Source organism: Plutella xylostella, chromosome 18 (genome assembly GCF_932276165.1).
Source record: "Plutella xylostella chromosome 18, ilPluXylo3.1, whole genome shotgun sequence".
NCBI lineage: Eukaryota > Metazoa > Arthropoda > Insecta > Lepidoptera > Plutellidae > Plutella > Plutella xylostella.
In genome coordinates, this window is record NC_063998.1 from 1,363,744 (window position 1) to 1,380,690 (window position 16,947).

At 37.6% G+C, this 16,947-nt stretch overlaps 1 protein-coding gene across 2 annotated transcripts; it reads right to left on the minus strand.

Annotated features, from left to right (window-relative positions):
- Positions 1 to 5: 5 nt before the first annotated feature.
- Positions 6 to 16,543, minus strand: LOC105395342 (forkhead box protein N3). 2 transcript variants are annotated; one of them, XM_048627370.1, is made up of 8 exons: positions 15,865 to 16,543; positions 12,725 to 12,939; positions 10,819 to 10,916; positions 10,394 to 10,461; positions 9,177 to 9,464; positions 8,355 to 8,429; positions 7,491 to 7,691; positions 6 to 5,335 (listed from the first exon to the last, which is right to left on the minus strand). In XM_048627370.1, the coding sequence occupies exons 1-8, from the start codon at positions 15,871 to 15,873 to the stop codon at positions 5,204 to 5,206; spliced, it is 1,086 nt and encodes a 361-aa protein (XP_048483327.1). In that variant the 5' UTR covers positions 15,874 to 16,543; the 3' UTR covers positions 6 to 5,203. The 2 variants fall into 2 exon arrangements, 1 of the variants encoding a protein (XP_048483327.1); XR_007267309.1 differs by lacking the exons at positions 7,491 to 7,691; positions 8,355 to 8,429; positions 9,177 to 9,464; ... (2 more) ...; positions 12,725 to 12,939; positions 15,865 to 16,543 and adding an exon at positions 5,789 to 5,972.
- Between the last annotated feature and the right edge of the window lie 404 nt (positions 16,544 to 16,947).

Sequence of the window (16,947 nt, forward strand, 5' to 3'; positions counted from 1 at the left end):
AAAAAGATTCTCAGTACATAATTTATTTTATTTTAATGGATATGTACAAAGACAAAAGATTTAGGACAAATAAAAATTTGGCAATAAGTCTCAACAATTATTAAAATAACATAAAAAATGGGTGTTGCATCGTATAGAAGCCGACAAACATATTAACAACAACAATGATCTTAGTTCGAGCGTCGTTTTCTCACTTAAGAATAACGTTCACAACGTTAGCGTTAAAAATGTGGCGTCATTATTTTATAAATTTCTACAGAGGGCCAAGTGTGGGTTTATGTTAACCGATCGAGCAGTGAAAATCGGCCCAAATTTGTACGTTGCGGAGCTAGGTGCAGCGCGTATACCGCTAGGTGGCGACTCTCCCGCGCCATACAATTACGAATTCGCAGGACGCAGTCACTCGCCACTACTCGATCGGCGTAAAAAGTCGTACTCCGCATGCTGAAGAGTTTTTTTTTTGCATTTCTGATATTTAAATAATGACGCCACATAATTATAGTTTAACGTTTTACGGTTGATCTTTAAAATATAAAGCTTAATCACTCACGCATTGTATTATTCAAACACCAAATAAAATAGTCCTACACGTTAACACAGCTGTTAAAATTAAACTAATTAAATAAATTATTAACAAAGTCATCTTAATATCTTTTCGAAAGAGATTTCTGTAAAAATTGTGATAAAAACTGAAATACAATCGAAATACAATTCAGGAAATGCAACTATGTGAACTTCTACAAAGATTTTAACAAAATTTCTTTGAAATCGACTTTGTCTTATTTTTATTTATGTAAAGTTCGATTCTTTAACAAACTTTTTAACTTAATTATAGATTTTTCTATTTTATATTTCAAAGTCAAATAAAATGAAGCGCATATAAGTATTTTTCTCGAAGTATAACTAAGTTATTTACAAGTAAGTATATATTATTTAAATGTAATGTATTATCACACGAATATAATGTAGCATCTACATTGCAACACTGCACTACATAACTATTATTATTATTGCTGTAAAATTTATCTACACTTTATTATATACCACCAAAAAAGTCTACGGTTTTACGCATCGGCAAAATAATTTACTAGCAAGTAAAATATACCATTTCATTTATATGCCGATGCTGTGTGTATTGTACAGTGATACCAACTTGTCCGACACACCATAAATGTATCTTTGAAATATACAAAAACATACAAGTTTACCTCAGGTTTAAATAATTTACGCAAACAGAAATAAAGCATACAGTCAGCTTCATAAGTAGTTAGCTAGGTATATGTATACTTTTCTACCTTGTCTAACTCACAAATCGCCTATTAATTCATTCAAACATTGACTGTGTGTTACTGAGACAAGGTACAAAAACTTAGAACTACTTATGAAGCTGATCGTACATTGTGTAAGTACCTATCTCACTTGTTTCACGGTAACTGAAATAACTCTAATTTTTTTCTGTTAGCGAAAATAATTTTCATACTTTTCTTTTTGACCTGGAAAGTTGGCAGCACTGTAGGTACTGTACATGCAAGAAGCTTATACTTTCATACATTGAACGACCTCCGTTAGTTCTTACGTCGATTCAGGGATTCGTGATCAAATATCATAGTAAATATCACTCAATCTGAAGCGTAGGCTGTTAATTCAATTTTATAGAACAGGAGTCGTACAAATATTTACAAACACACAAACTTCTTTTTTCCTCTACCATTTCTAAGAAAAAATAAAATATAAGTTAGATGGAAGACGCTAAATACAGCAAAAATGTACTGTTTATCTTTTAACATTGTTTTTGTATTTATATCACTTACAATTACAATCTAAGCGCCTATACGATAGCTATAGTATTTATTACATAAATAACATTTTATTACTGGTACCGTTTCCTTTGTTTTCTGGCTATTATATAAACATTTGGCACATCAACCATAACTATTAACTAAGAAAACAAAAGTTGTTTTCATCGAAGCCTAATTAATTTATAATTATAATAATTTTCGATAAACTAAAACTACTTTTGGAAGCGAATTAAATAACTCAAATAAAGTTTGGTAGTGAAACTACGCGATTTTTTTTCATCAACCTTAATCAAAGGTTTAACAGTTTAACCGAATACCTTTGTCATAATCTACCTTAACTTATATCCTGAAAGGGTCAAAGCGAACTACGGCGAATTTTTACACTCAAACTTGCTCCAAGACAATATTTTACTCGCTTTACAGATTATAATATCATTTGAAATATTCCTATAGAACTGGGAATTTAATCAGCGTTTGAAGGCAAGCGAGATAGTTCTTTGAACAAATTCGAGGCATGTTGTAGACGTAAACACGATTCTTAAAGTTAAAAATAAAACATTCAACAACAACAAAACAATTAGAACTAGCCACGGCGAGGATTTTTAATAAAAAATGTGTAAATAAATAAATAATATTGCTTTTCCATGCTTATCAGTCATTATTATCAGTCTAAGTAATTTTTCTACGATTTGTTTTTCTTTATTAAAACGGCGCCATATTGTTTTCGAAAAAGAAAAGACGGTGCAGACAATTCAAAATGGCGGCCGAATTGATTGAATAGCGCGGAAATTATCCTGCAAATTCATTGAAGCGCAACTTTTATCCCGATCAAAGCACCCGGATGTTCACTTAGTAATATTATGAATAAAGGAGGATACTATCACAATATTGGTGTTTTATTTAAGGACTTCGAGCACCGGCTTCGCGAACCAATGGATAATCAATAAACCTACGTTAAAATGGCAGGACGTGAGTATTTTACGGGAATCGTCGGTAAGGATTTAGGCAGTGGAGGGCCTTGAGTTATCGACCACAAGCACAGGTATACACCATAGTATCCATATCGGAAGCCCATATTCATATACGTTCTTACAACTGCGCTATCATAATACATTCATCGAAAGAAAATGTTTAGCACTATATTGAAAACGTTTGGAAGTGTAGACACAGATAATTTACACATACAGGCACTTGACGAAGCGAGAAAGTGACAAAACGGTCACTTTCAAACGGCACTTTAGTCACTTTAGCTTTTTTTATAGTTCACATTGACAGATGGCCGATGGCATATACATAAAGACTTTGCTTTGATTTGAAATACATTATCCCGCCCTGAATTCCTGATGTGAAAAGAAGATTTTATTTTGATTTAAGATTAGTTTTTTGGTAATTAATTTTGTAATTTCAGTGCTGACAAAATCAACAACAGAATGTACTGTCATTTATCCTCTTAGCATGTGAAAAGATATCTATATATTCTCGTGATACGCGCTTTCTATACTATTATCATGTAACCATAAGCTATTATTATATAAATATATTATTATTATGTGAATAAGTAATCTGTAGCTTAATAATTATGAAGTGATTATGTCTATTACAGCTTTTTGAACACAAGAAATACTTAACGTTATAATATAAGTATATAAAATTTGTAGTTTCATATATTACACTATTATTAAATATTGCTCAGTTTAGAATGCAGTTCATATTATAATTATCATCCATCGTTATACTATTAATAAATACGTAATCTTTACCTAAAGGGAACGAAAATTACATCAAGATAATCACACAAATTGATAAAACTTATGTCTTAAATAAGAACCACATCTCCTCTGATTTTAAATAACTATGGCAACTTCTGACCCGTACTCTTACAATATTGGTTTAAAAATATATTTAAATTAATGTTGAGTAGAATATTTAATAAACTCGCTAAAATAGATTGTTTACGGTACAAACTTTCTATAGCTATATTTTCTTGTATCATTGGAAATGTGGTATAAATATATACAAACAAGGGGACAGATAAATATTAAGGATGTACTTTTAGCAGTTACCATAAATCATAGATTTATCGAGGTAAACGTAAGGCATCAACGTAGATAGCACAGGCCATTCGAAACTGTTAAAAGTGCCATCCTATAAAATGATACTATATTTAACATTGGGATTAACTAAATGCAATCAAAGGTTATGAATATATTTTTCATTAAACGTTATTATTTTCGTACTAATATCACAACTATCACTATAAAAACCCTAGTTTATAATTGAATATATGCTCTAGGTAACCTGAGTTAATGTACCTATATTTTCGACTAAACGCATGTGATGTCTTTATACAAAACTGAGAAACAAGAAATCCCAAAGTATTATGAATCAAAGTTTGAAGCAAGTATTTAACTATTTAATTATTTTTCACGTACCTATGCGGCATTATTCTTGTTTTAACGATTTTTAAAAGGACTAGAGTATAATAAAATTTTGCCTACCCAAAGTCAAATCAATAAAATTTTGATTTTTGTTCCAGGAACTAATATAACAATGTTTTTTAATTATTTCATAGGCCTTGCCTAGTTTAAAATATAACACATTTTCTTCCAGAAAATTTGGTAATAGAATCATAAATTCATCGTTATTTTAAATGTTTTGAAAGCCTATTTGAGCGTAAAACTTAGGAGTAACTGAATCAAAGTAGGTCTGTTTATAAGGATCAAGATGTCAAAAATAGTAACCTATCACGTAAACATCATCAAATTCAATATAAGAACATTACTTACATAATACACCCATTTGCACAGCAAGTCTTAATTTTTATTCAAAACATGATTGTTCTAGTCCAAATATTTTATATGAAAGAAGCCTTTAGCGACCGCACATGTAAGACGAAATAAGTTATGATGGAAAATACATTAGGATCTATTCAAAAAGAATATAATAATTTTAATCTATAACCTTCAAAACCAACCCCTCAACTGAAGACAGTCCTATAATCTTATAGACACGACTGCTGTCATTTCACACTGAACCTTTACTTTCCGTCACAAGAGTCCATTTCCTACAAGCACTTTACATACAAAACCATAACTAACCAAAATCCTAATGAATCATAAGCACATAGACTTGCTCGATTAAGCCCTTAAATAAAGCCATATCTATAGTAAGAGTGTCTCAAAGTACTATACATAATGTACTCATCTTTATAACGCCCCTACTATACATACGACTCCAAAAGCTCTCTCAAACACATCTCAACCCCATCATTGGAAACCCTTTCCCATTTAACAATAGATCCCAAACTCAATCACTCCTTTTACCTCCAAAAGACCATAACTCGCCGGCGGGTGTTATTCGAAAGTGGCTCTTCTCTCGTACGGCGTCGGGTTGGTTCTCGGGCGCTAGCTGGGCGCGGGGGCCTCTACTCCGGCTAGGTTCAACAGCGCCTCGGCCGTGCGTCTCTCCTCGCAGCCGGAGTAGGAGTGCTCGTCGCGAGTGCACCGCGATATTACTAGGTGCGCGGCTGGCGGTAGCTGTGGAATACCAATACATTAGTCAAAGGAATATAATGCGAATTACTTAGCTGAGGAATTCAGAAGTTATGGCGCTTGTAGTTTTGAGGACATACATCGAACAGGGGACGGTTATTGGGTGATGTTGCTGTCTTTGGTAGATACATAGTTACATGCACAGAGGGTCTTCACAAGGGTGCAACCTTGTGCTCTTAGCTATGCGTCAACTTTACGCCACCATGAAAAGTTTGATATCCATCCATATCAGTGCTCCCAGATCCGACACAGATACACCTCAAGCTTGAACCATAAACCTTTCGATAAAAGTTTAAGTTCAAATTGACGGTGGACGACATGCAGCAGACTTTACTAGCTGTCAAATGAAATGGTAGTGACGTCGCGAAACTTCGACTGCAACCTCATATCATCCGCTACCAAATGCACCTTTTAAATCGATCCAAAATCCAAACCCACCTGATCCAGCACCTGCGAGCCGTACTTCATGGCCAGCACGGTGGCCGCGGCCAGGTACTCATCAGCTCCGGGCGCGGACTCCTCCTTCTCCCTCTCGTCGCCGGCGAGTCTCCGCGCCAGGAAGGGACCTCGTGTCTTCTGTGTGTCTATCAACTAACGTGGCAGTATGCTAGCTTTGTACGATACTACACGAACATAATAATATGGAAAAAGAACAGCGCCAACGCAGTCGATTTGAGTTGACAGCACTCGTGATAGAGGCCCTGCTGTCAAATTGTCACCTTTTAAAACGCAATAAAACCCCACCTTAATAGCCAACGCCGTCGCGTCGACACCTACTTCTCGCGCTCGTCCCAGGATTCAAACCTACATCCTAAAACTAACTAAAAAACGCGCCAACGTAGCGCGGCCCCAAGCTTCAGAAGCAGCCTCACTACGGCCTTATCTACGGTCCCATCTTAAATAGAAATTAAAAGCGCAACAAAACCCACCTGATCCAGCACCTGCGACCCATACTTCATGGCCAGCACGGTGGCCGCGGCCAGGTACTCATCAGCTCCGGGCGCGGACTCCTCCTTCTCCCTCTCGTCGCCGGCGAGTCTCCGCAAAAACCCACCCGTAAAAACCCGTAAAAACCCACCTAACCTGGTACGATACTCTTACGATACTACACGAACATATGGAAAAACAGCGACAAACGTAACCGTTTCGTAGAATTACGCTAGCGACTTGAGTTGACAGCACTCTTGATAGAGACCCTGCTATCAAATTGTCACCTTTTAGGGCCACTCGCATAAAGATATTAAATCTAGATTTAGGGCCACTTTCAGAAACATATTCGGTCTTATTCATAAAAAAACCTTAAAGTAGGTTTACTGAGCTCAATAGCTACGGAACACTTTAAGCCTATTTGAGGTTTCATAAAAATCTCTATTCATAATCGTTCCGTAAACCTTCAATAACTATAGTGATGCTAATAGATTTCACAGACCAAACATTTTGACATTTACCCTATTAAGTTGCCGGTCTGACGAAACCATAAACAAAAATAGCGAAAACTGGCGAAAACTTTCATTCATTTATCAATCTCTATTATCTATGTTAGCCACGGCGCGGCACTTAAAAAAGTTTACGTTGGCTTAAAGGCGCAGTGGCCAAGCCAAAACCCACAAAAAAAAAAAAATTTTTACGTTACCATGGCAACTTATTTTCAGCAAATATTAACTCACATCAAATGTCAAATCGTCAATAAAGCAGAACAGCTGTTGACCGGCCGCCATGTTTTTGTACAATAGGAGGTTTACGGAAGGTGTATAGTAGGGTCCAGCCAACTTTAGCATATCAAGGTTTTACGAATCAGTTGGAGAGTTCTTTAGCGGTATTGATTGTTTATGAATAAAGTTTTTTTGACATTTGCTTATAGCAGGCCTATAGGTCTCCCGTAACTTTTTATGAATAAGACCGATTAAATCCAGATTTAGTGTGTATTTAAGAAACGTCAGTCCATAACTCCATATAAAATTTGACACTAAATCGAGATTTAACACTACATCTAGATTTAATATATTGGTGCAACTGGCCCTTAGTGTCAAATCTCGATTTAAGAAACGCCAATCCATATAAATTGATGGCTTAAATCACTATATCTAGATTTAATATGTTTGTGGAAGTCGTCCTTATATAAAACGCAATATAAACCCACCTGATCCAGCACCTGGGACCCGTACTTCATGGCCAGCACGGTGGCCGCGGCCAGGTACTCATCAGCTCCGGGCGCGGACTCCTCCTTCTCCCTCTCGTCTCCAGCCAGTCTCCTCGCGAGGAAGGGGAATAGCTGTGGGTCGGGCGAGTTCTTGGGCGGCGCGATGTCGGGGGGTTGCGGGACGGGTTGGCGGCCGAATGTCTGTGGAGATTAGTGGAGTTAGCATCACGGAATGTAGGCAATTCTGACTAATATGATGTAGCTGGAATAGATCTGATCTGACAGAAGTTTGGCTACATCAAGATTGATGATTGCATTTATGAGAGGGCCTATTTCACCCTCTCAGTCTACCGTTTTTGTGTTTAGTTTTCTTTTGTTGGCTTGTGATGGGGTTAGTTGTAGTGTTAAAATAATATAGTACATGTGAAGTACAAGCGTTGATGTATAAAATGTGCTTGTTAAGAACTATACAGCGTATGTAATTTAGTGTAGATAGTATTTGCAGATGGGAATGTGGTGATAAAGTTTAGTATGTACCATCATCATGAAAAAAAAACTATTTCAATGTAATATGTTGTGAGCAACTCGTCGTGCGAGCGTGCGTTTTGCAAGCTTGAAGTGGTTCTAAATTTTAAGGTACAGTATTGTTAATGTGTATGAAGGATATAACTACTCTACAAACACACTATAATATCCTTCACCATTCAACAACTTTTTTGTACATGTAGAACGTTTCAAATTGAAGCAACAAAACAAGGACAACACAACAATAACCATCTCTCACACATATAAACAAACAAGTGTTAATAAACTAACAGTGGGGTATTAAAATATAATAACACATGATGTCCGTACATTACAAACCTGCAGCAAGGTGGCTCGGTGCTGCGGGTCCACGGTCCACAGCGAGCCCTTGCCCAGCCCGGGGGCTGCCGCTACCTGCTGACAATATATAATATTTGGCTATTATTAATGAATGAATCTGCTGTAAGTATTTGTTATACATAGGTAGGTAAATGTATTGAACTGTTAGTAGTCTGTGGTATGCTTTAAATATGATTCTGTGGTATTTGTTATACATAGTAAAACAGAGTGGAGCATAATGGGGGTTTCTTAAATAACTGACTATTTATATTTATATATATTTAATATAAAGACAAGAAGAGACGCGGGGCCGCCGCTACCTACTGACAAATGTATTGAGCTGTTAGTAATCTGTGGTATATAATATAAATTAGGTAATAAAGGGAAGGCTCCCCGATTGATACGAGTCAACTGTACCTTATCCTATACAGGTGTTGCAAGATTAGTAGGTATACATATAGTAAGCCAAAAGGGATAGACTCAGCTTCGCCAACTTTATTAAATTCATGAAAAAATCTGCTCTTTTTATACGTCAGGCGTACGCAGTCAGAAGGCAGAAGGTTATAATAGGCTACATACGACATGAGGATGCAGCAGTGACGTGTTGAAACGTCGCTATTGGTTTTTATGTATTTTAATAGACGAGTATAATAGTAACAACTACTATGTAACAAAGGTTGTTGGCACATGGCTAGTGACATCTTTCAAGCACTTCCAGTATCTTCGAGGAACCTATACATAAACTACTCTCTACAACATAACCAACCAAAACCACCACGAACAAAAAAAAAACAAACTAAAACACCGAATACTTACACCCACCTTATGGAAGCACTTATTCAACGACAGATTATGCCTCACGCTATTCTTCCAGCCTTGGGGCGCGTTCTTAAAATACGGAAAATGGCGGACAATCCAGGCGTAGATTTCCTTCACCGGTAGCGCTCTGGCCGGGGCCGCTTCTATGGCCATGAATATGAGGCAGGAGAAGGAGTAGGGGGGTTTTGTGTGTGTTAGGGGAGGGGTTGGGGGTGAGGGGGGTGATTTGACAGGGGTTCGCGGGGGGGAGGGCACGCGTGCGCCCGGCGGCGGCGGCGTTGTTGGCTCCGTCTGGAAGAAAGGGAAATGTTAGTTGATAGTTTGTTGAAATTGAAACAGCAGCAGAATAATAAGATCAGATGATGTTGGAACAAAGCTATCCTACATTCCTATTGCTCTATCATCGTAGCATATTGTCAGAAACTCAATATCTCTTGCAGTGATGCTGTTTTTAACAGCATGCGGATTTCATCACGCACGCGGGATTGCCCCGCACGCGTTCATACAAGTATACATTGTAACTCGTGGAATATGCACGCGAGACGAGGGGAAAATGGCGTGCAATCCCGCGTGTTTGATGAAATCGGCATGCTGTTAAAACAGATTCAAAGTCAAATGGTTTAATCGACGTAAAATTTTACAATTATTTGTCGATAGCCTGACACCTGCAATATGAAAATTAAATCACAAGTCATGGTTTATAATTTTTATAATCTAACCATCTTTTGACGAAACATCACAAGAGATATTTGCGTTGCAGCTTTCTTTAGGAGAAAACACGAATCTATTTTTAGCTTTCTCTGTGCCTGGCATTACATGGAAGTTTACATACACATAGGTATAGTCTTTCAGTAGCCAAATGTAAGGTTAATGAGTTGGTATACAGTCCATCGAACCGTCATTAGCCGAAAATTCAGACTTAAATCCAGAATTCTGTGAAATAGTGTTAGGTATAAATAAACAAGAACGTTTTGGCGTGATATTTGCTTTTGTACGAACGTTAAAAAATAGAATAGCCTTATATTTTCCTGACAACATAACATAGGTACTAATTTCTTGAATATAGCCTTATGGCATACCTAACACGGAATACAAGACGTGACAACAGTATTGCGTCGCGGTCACTCACATCGCGCTGCCTCGCGAGGTAGGTAAACTTTTCTAACGTCTTGCGTCCCGTGCTAGGTGTGCACTTGTGCAGGCTGAATATAAAAGATTACCTTCACAATGACTTGGCTCCCGATCATCTTGCTGTCCTGCAGTTCATCTCCCTTCGTCAAGTTTATACCTGGAACGATACACAATGACCATAAACACGTGATTATGAAAACATTTGCGAAATAGTGGTGGTTCAAACTTAAATAAGGTGACAACAAGATTTGCTTGTTCGCCTAGGGTGTGTCACCGTCGGTCGTCCCTGTAGCCCGCGAGTATAAGAATAAGAACCGGGCGGAGGTAAATACTTATCAAGTAAAATATATTTCATACGGTTTTTTTTATGCAAACGATGAAAATGCTACGGCACACTTATTAGTCTTACAGCCTGCCACGCAGATATCTGACCCTCCCTATTGCAATATCTGGGTCAGACTGCATGGCAGCCTGTTTCCAGCGATGCACGGAGTTGCACCATTAATTATCTTACCTCTAAGTAGATTTCGGTCCTGGAGCCAGCTGAGGCTGGTGAGGTCATCGTCGTGGTCTGGCGGCGGCAGGTTGCCGGGCTTCCCGCCACACGCCACCCTGAGGGCATTGGAGATATAGGTAATAACTATGGTACCTAAATCATGCCTTGTGGAGGACTGCTCGTGAGAAGATAAAATGCAAAAACAATGGTACCTAAATCATGCCTTGTGGAGGTCTGCTCATGAGAGTATAAAATGCCAGCAGTCTGGTACAGTCATGAGAACAAAGCAGAGAAAGCGGAACGCGGGGGCAATTTTTGCTCACTAGACATTTTCGGCCAGGGCGTTATTCATGTTTCGGGCAAATTTAAGAAGCAATAAAAAATATTAGCATTTTCAGGATCAGTATCCTCTGGATGGCTCTGAACTTGTGATATTTTTTCTTGTTCGTAGTCGTACTAATTTCAAGTGCAGTTTAATTTAAAAAACGCAGAGCATAATGCCTTCATTACCAGCAATGTTTGTGTCATCAAGAGTCTATTTATAAACATTCAGCCATTCTTAGGACGCCGTTATATTTGTTGAATATTTTCTCCTTTCAGAATATTAGTTCAGAAATAGGTTTTTTAATCTTTTTGAATATTCTAAATAATGCTACCATATCGTTAAATAATGCAGGTAATCACGTGATGGATCGCAAACCGTATCGCACTTTTTACACTAAAACATATGGCGCCAAGAAATCTTTGTCATTTCCACACATCACTCAAACGTGATAATAGGTTGATAACGAAACAATTCAGCAAGCCCCACTAACCTACAAGCAGATAGCCGTTCTTATCAGTCTGTATTCGCGAGTGCAACTTATCTTTGTGAACTAAGGCTTGTCGTTGATTGATCGTGATTCGGGTATGCGAAATGTTTGGGCACACGTGATGTGATATGCAATAATGTGCAAAAAGATAAGCATAGTAACATCCCCTTACTATTAAGGCCTTATTATAAGAGGGCAAACACTTAATAGGCAATTTAGACTAACTATCAGTCATGACAGTAAGAAGTGGCTATTTCGGCAAGGATAAGAGGAATTTTGCATCTTGGCTCCCAAATCGATGTAACGTTAATTGCTTAAGCTTTTCTGGTTGAAAGGTAACTTAACATCTTCGTCAAACAGTCCTTTGAATCTTATGCGTTTTTATCATGTGTATATAACTTATCTTTAAGCTACTATTAATTATAATTGTTTTGTGCTTGGATCAGTAAGAGTTATTGGCTCATATCCAACAATGTTGTTTTACAGATTGTTAAGCACCATCTATGGATTGCTTTAAAAAGGAATGCATTACCGCATTTTCAAGTGGTCTACAGAGACATTTTGTGTAAAGAAACTTATCTGTAAGTTTATTTTTAATACGCTTCATTGAACCGTTAAATCTGTCAATTATTGCCAGCAGTGATGCAAAAATTTCAACTATGCCGAGGTCATGTAACTGCTAATGATATTTTTACATCACTCATTCATAGCTCCAAGGTTTCTGTAGCGTCGTAAATACTTCCTGAATTACCAGCAGCAGATGGACTCAGGAGCATTCGGGTCAAGTAATAGAGGGTTCTAAACTTTGAATTTCTTTCATAGGGCCTCATCATAGCAGGTAGGTACATGAGGTACACAAGTGTCTTTAGAACAGGAGTTCCGATACACGAGTCCTCTAAGAAATCTGTCAAATATAATCGTCCTACTTCTTACATCTGGATTTCTACCAAAGTAATTTTGATGCTTCCTTTCCTCCTAAGCCTCCATGGATGTCCTGGACATTTAAAACTTACTAAACCAGGGTCTCTTCATAAACATTCTTCATTCAAACCACACAAAGAGTTTGCATTACATTCTACTCCCAAAAACGACCAAAGAGGTCTCCAACTTACGCTGCCAGCTGCGTCTCGTTATCCTCTTCATCGCTCATCGCGTCTATATCGTCGAAGTTGTCTATGACTCGGCCGGAGACCTCCAGCCTCCTTAGAGACCGGCCGCTGGAGGCCACGTGTCGGGCGATCTGGCGGATGAGGCGGCGGGAGAGGGGCAGGGAGGCGCGAGCGCCGCGCGCGGGGGAACCGCCGCGTTCGCCGCGCATTGGCGCCATCTGGGGGGCAAAAGAGAGGTAATGTTAGAGGGTTTAAAGTAAGTCTTTAGAATACAACAGGAGACAAATCTAGAGCCAGTTATGTTCTTGAAGAAATCGAGCGACTTTACGCGACGTCGCCAAAAGGATGTCCGGGAACGCAAGTCGCTCGATAATTATTTTGTGACATATTTTGTCTTAGTAACTAATACGCAACGCAACCTCATAAAGTAGGTATCGCAGTGAAAATTATGTGATGAGTGTGATTTCTGCATGTAAAAAACTTATACGACCTTGCACCTATAGGATCATGGCACCTTTAGGAATATGTTAACAAAAACATAACTATTACGTAAAATTGACATTTGGCTTCGTTATCAAATAAGTGTAACGCGGCAAGGTCTCAATAAATAATTAAGATGACATTGGTTTAATTAAAGTTAACGCCTAAATAATTTTACTTAGTAACAGTAAAGAAGTAGATAAAGAGATAAGTTTAAGCAATTTGTTGTTTAGTCCGATTCCTGACGCATACGACCATGTACTATTGACTCAAGATACTAGTAACCTACTTCATTTAACAATGTACGACACGTATTTAACATGTTATGTAATAAATACACGAGATAGTAATAGGTACATACAACTTATTCGTTCAACAACTGTTACTGAGCAGCAGTGTCAAACATCTTTTTAAACAATGAAAGTAGATTGGACACTTATGTACATTTATGATGGTGATAGAGTATAATACGATATGGCATGAGTAAAAACATTTAGGTAGATGTCTTGAGTGCTTAATACACTATCCCATACTCATGGGGTTTCCCTGCCATCGATTGACATAGAACAGACTTTAGTTCATATTTCAAGACTCTACATTCTATAGACATAGGTCATGTGCAATGTTTTGTGTGCGTTCGTAGGTGAATATGTACGCACATCGAAATTTGAGCATATTCAAGACATCGAAAGAAGATTATTTGTAAGACCGTTAAAGTAATTTTCCCCAGTAAAAGAAGAATGAGGACAAACGAGTCAGGTTTCTAATAAATCGAACACTTGAATACACACATCCACCTTCCCCATTAAGCTACGCTTCCTTGTTTACACAAAAAACCCTAAACAAACAAATACACTAGCCCAACAGCCACATGCGCAGTACAGTAATCCGACTAATCCGCCTAAAACTTGTTTTATCACCGCGAAGAAAAACGCTATAATCAAATTATCTACACAATTCTGGCGTGACCTTCGCACGTCTTCCGCTAACTGTACAAGTGTGTTCGTCGCTATTGTTGACACTACCAGCTTTTGAGCATAAATTATTTATAAAAACACCGACCACAGAACGTGTAGCTGATCATTCTGCGATCTCCAAATTGTCTGCAAAGCGTGGAGATAGTTGAACTTATGTATCTAGCCACCATGAAGTTAACTGAATTGTGGAGCTGCACAAAATTGCGACAGATCTCAAAGGGAATGCTCGACTTTATTTTTTGTTGGCGAAAATAAAAATACTATGTCGCGATGTTAGCCTATTTACCCTGTGACATAGTGCGTAAAAACATGACGTAACTGTGATAAAACTGCCGATGGCTCGGCGAGTGCTGATATTATACTACTACGCATACTTTGTTTTCGTATTGTTGATCGCTCAGTTGACGAAGTCTTTTAAGAAGAATTTTATTTACGTCTAAATGCATGCAATGATTAGTTGAAGCCAAAAAACTGAATTCATATTCAGCATTCACTCATAATGAAATAAAAGAAAGTCACAGAAAAATCGTGTCAAGTTACATGGATAAAATTTTACTTAACTACCTATCTACATTAAAGATTCTGTACCGAAATAGATAATAATAAATAAAATAATTTAATAGATAACACATTAGTACAAGGATGACTTGTGATCTATACTAAAACATACTAATTATTATGTATATTTATTTTATGAGGAAATGCATATCTAAAGCATATTTTATTACATCGTCGTTGTTACTAACAGAAGGCTCAAAGAATATTAATGACTAAGAGATACTAACTAAGAGATATAAAATAAGTTAAATTATTTATGTAAAGTTGTACACACTTGTACTGTGTGTTACTAGCTCAGTAAATAGTGGCTAAGCTAAACAACAATTATTTTAAGTATTGTCAACATACATTTTATAACATAAAACTAACTATGCAATCACATGAGATGAGCATGATTTTAAAATGAAAATGGATAAAATTGTTTCTATTGTACTCTATATATTATATTATTATGCCCATAAAATAGGATATTGGTTACATCAACAGAAGGCTTTTCATAAGTCCATCATGGTAGTAGTAGGAAAGGAAGTACTAATACAAGTGTAGTAAAGCATTACACAAAATTTAATGTAATACTATATTTCTTATGCTTATCTAAAATACTTTTGCTTGGTTGCTATCTTGTGCTTCCACATATTTTATCACTAGCGAGACCTTCAAAATTACTAAAGTGATAAACTATAGTTGATACTTTTAGTATGTGTGAATGATAATGTTCTTGAATAAGTAATTTGACTAAATGATGATAGATACTTGCATAATGTGCAGATTATCGGCTTATAAGCTGTTTTAGATAAAACCTATTGAATTAATAGAGTAGTATTTATACATAAAAGAAATTGCATGGTTTTCTTAAAAGATATTGGTATTTTTACCAAGACAAAAGTAAATGAGGAAGTGAGATGTGGGTCACTGAAAGGTGTGGGGTATTTTTAGGCATCCTAGCACAATGACATAGATGTGAAGCTTTCGCACATTACACAGCATTGTCTCAAAATACATTTAACAATGCCCCTTGCATGCAAGATGGAAACAAAAATGCCAAGGTCATTACATAATTTTCAGAATTATGCTACTGCCACATCAGAACCCCAGTGAAATGGGCAAATAAAAAAATAATTTACTCACAACTTTCATCTTGGTTCAGTAGTCAGAAACTGCAGTCAAAGCTCAGCCTTGCCCGGCCTAGCCTTTGGTGACTTGATTAAACTTTCAGCATAATCCAATGTTATGGTTTTGACGCCTTAGCAACGTAAATAAGCTGGTGGTTTCGTAGGCTTGTGTGTGTGTTGCAATAGAGTTCCATGTGTGTAGATCACGAGTACTGGGTCAGTGGGCAGTCAACAACAGGTTGCTAAGATACTGGCGGTGGTCGCGGCGCGTGGCGGAGGCCTAGTGCCTACTGCGGGCGGCGCGACGTGGAGCGAGAGCGTGCGACGCACGTGCACGCAAACACATGACGCGCGACGCTCAAAGGGCCATTACATAAGTGCAGGGACGGCTCTCGAGCCGCACGGCAGGGCACATGCCACCCGCGAGTGCCTACACTCTGCTGATCCAAATTTAGAAGGAGACGCGATACGGACGCCGCGCGACGCGACGTGGACGCCACTCGCTGTACCGAAACAATTATAGAACCGCATGTAAACGATACTGCATCCCACGTTGCGACGCTAGCCTGGCGCCACGTGAATTTCTAGACTTCAGAGTCCAGGGATCATTGGAAAACCAAAATGCGTAATTACTTTACTGAAACTACTTCGCAACTCAGATGTATGGCTGAGGAAACTAAGAGGGAATGACTAGTAATAAGTTGCGCTTAAAAAGTTGATAACTTACCTTGCGGGTGCAGGGTTTGGTAGGTAAACGCACTAATTAAAAATAAATAACAAAAATTTTATTCGCGTCTTTCGTGGTCGCGCAATCAACACCCAATCATACCATAGACAAGGAGAGCGACCTACATAAACATATGATTTTTGATAAGAAAATGGATTTTCTCTTTGAATATATTTTAAACATGTATTTGAATGGTTTTATACCTTTGATAATTTTTTTTATCTCCAGTTAGAGGTTTCAAAAACCATATTTACATTTTATTTAATAAATTTTGATGATTTTTATTATTTTTACTGGCAATTATTAGATTGTTTATGTCATTAACGTTTTTTATTCCAATGAACGGCCATACACGGTCGATTATGTTTCCGT

Bases quoted from the DNA above. Each gene is read 5' to 3' on its own strand.
- LOC105395342 (XM_048627370.1), bottom strand. The intron at 8,430-9,176 runs GTGGGTGTAAGT...TATTGTCAGCAG, and splicing joins TGAATAAGTGCTTCCATAAG to GTAGCGGCAGCCCCCGGGCT. The intron at 5,336-7,490 runs GTGGGTTTATAT...GGTATTCCACAG, and splicing joins GGTCCCAGGTGCTGGATCAG to CTACCGCCAGCCGCGCACCT.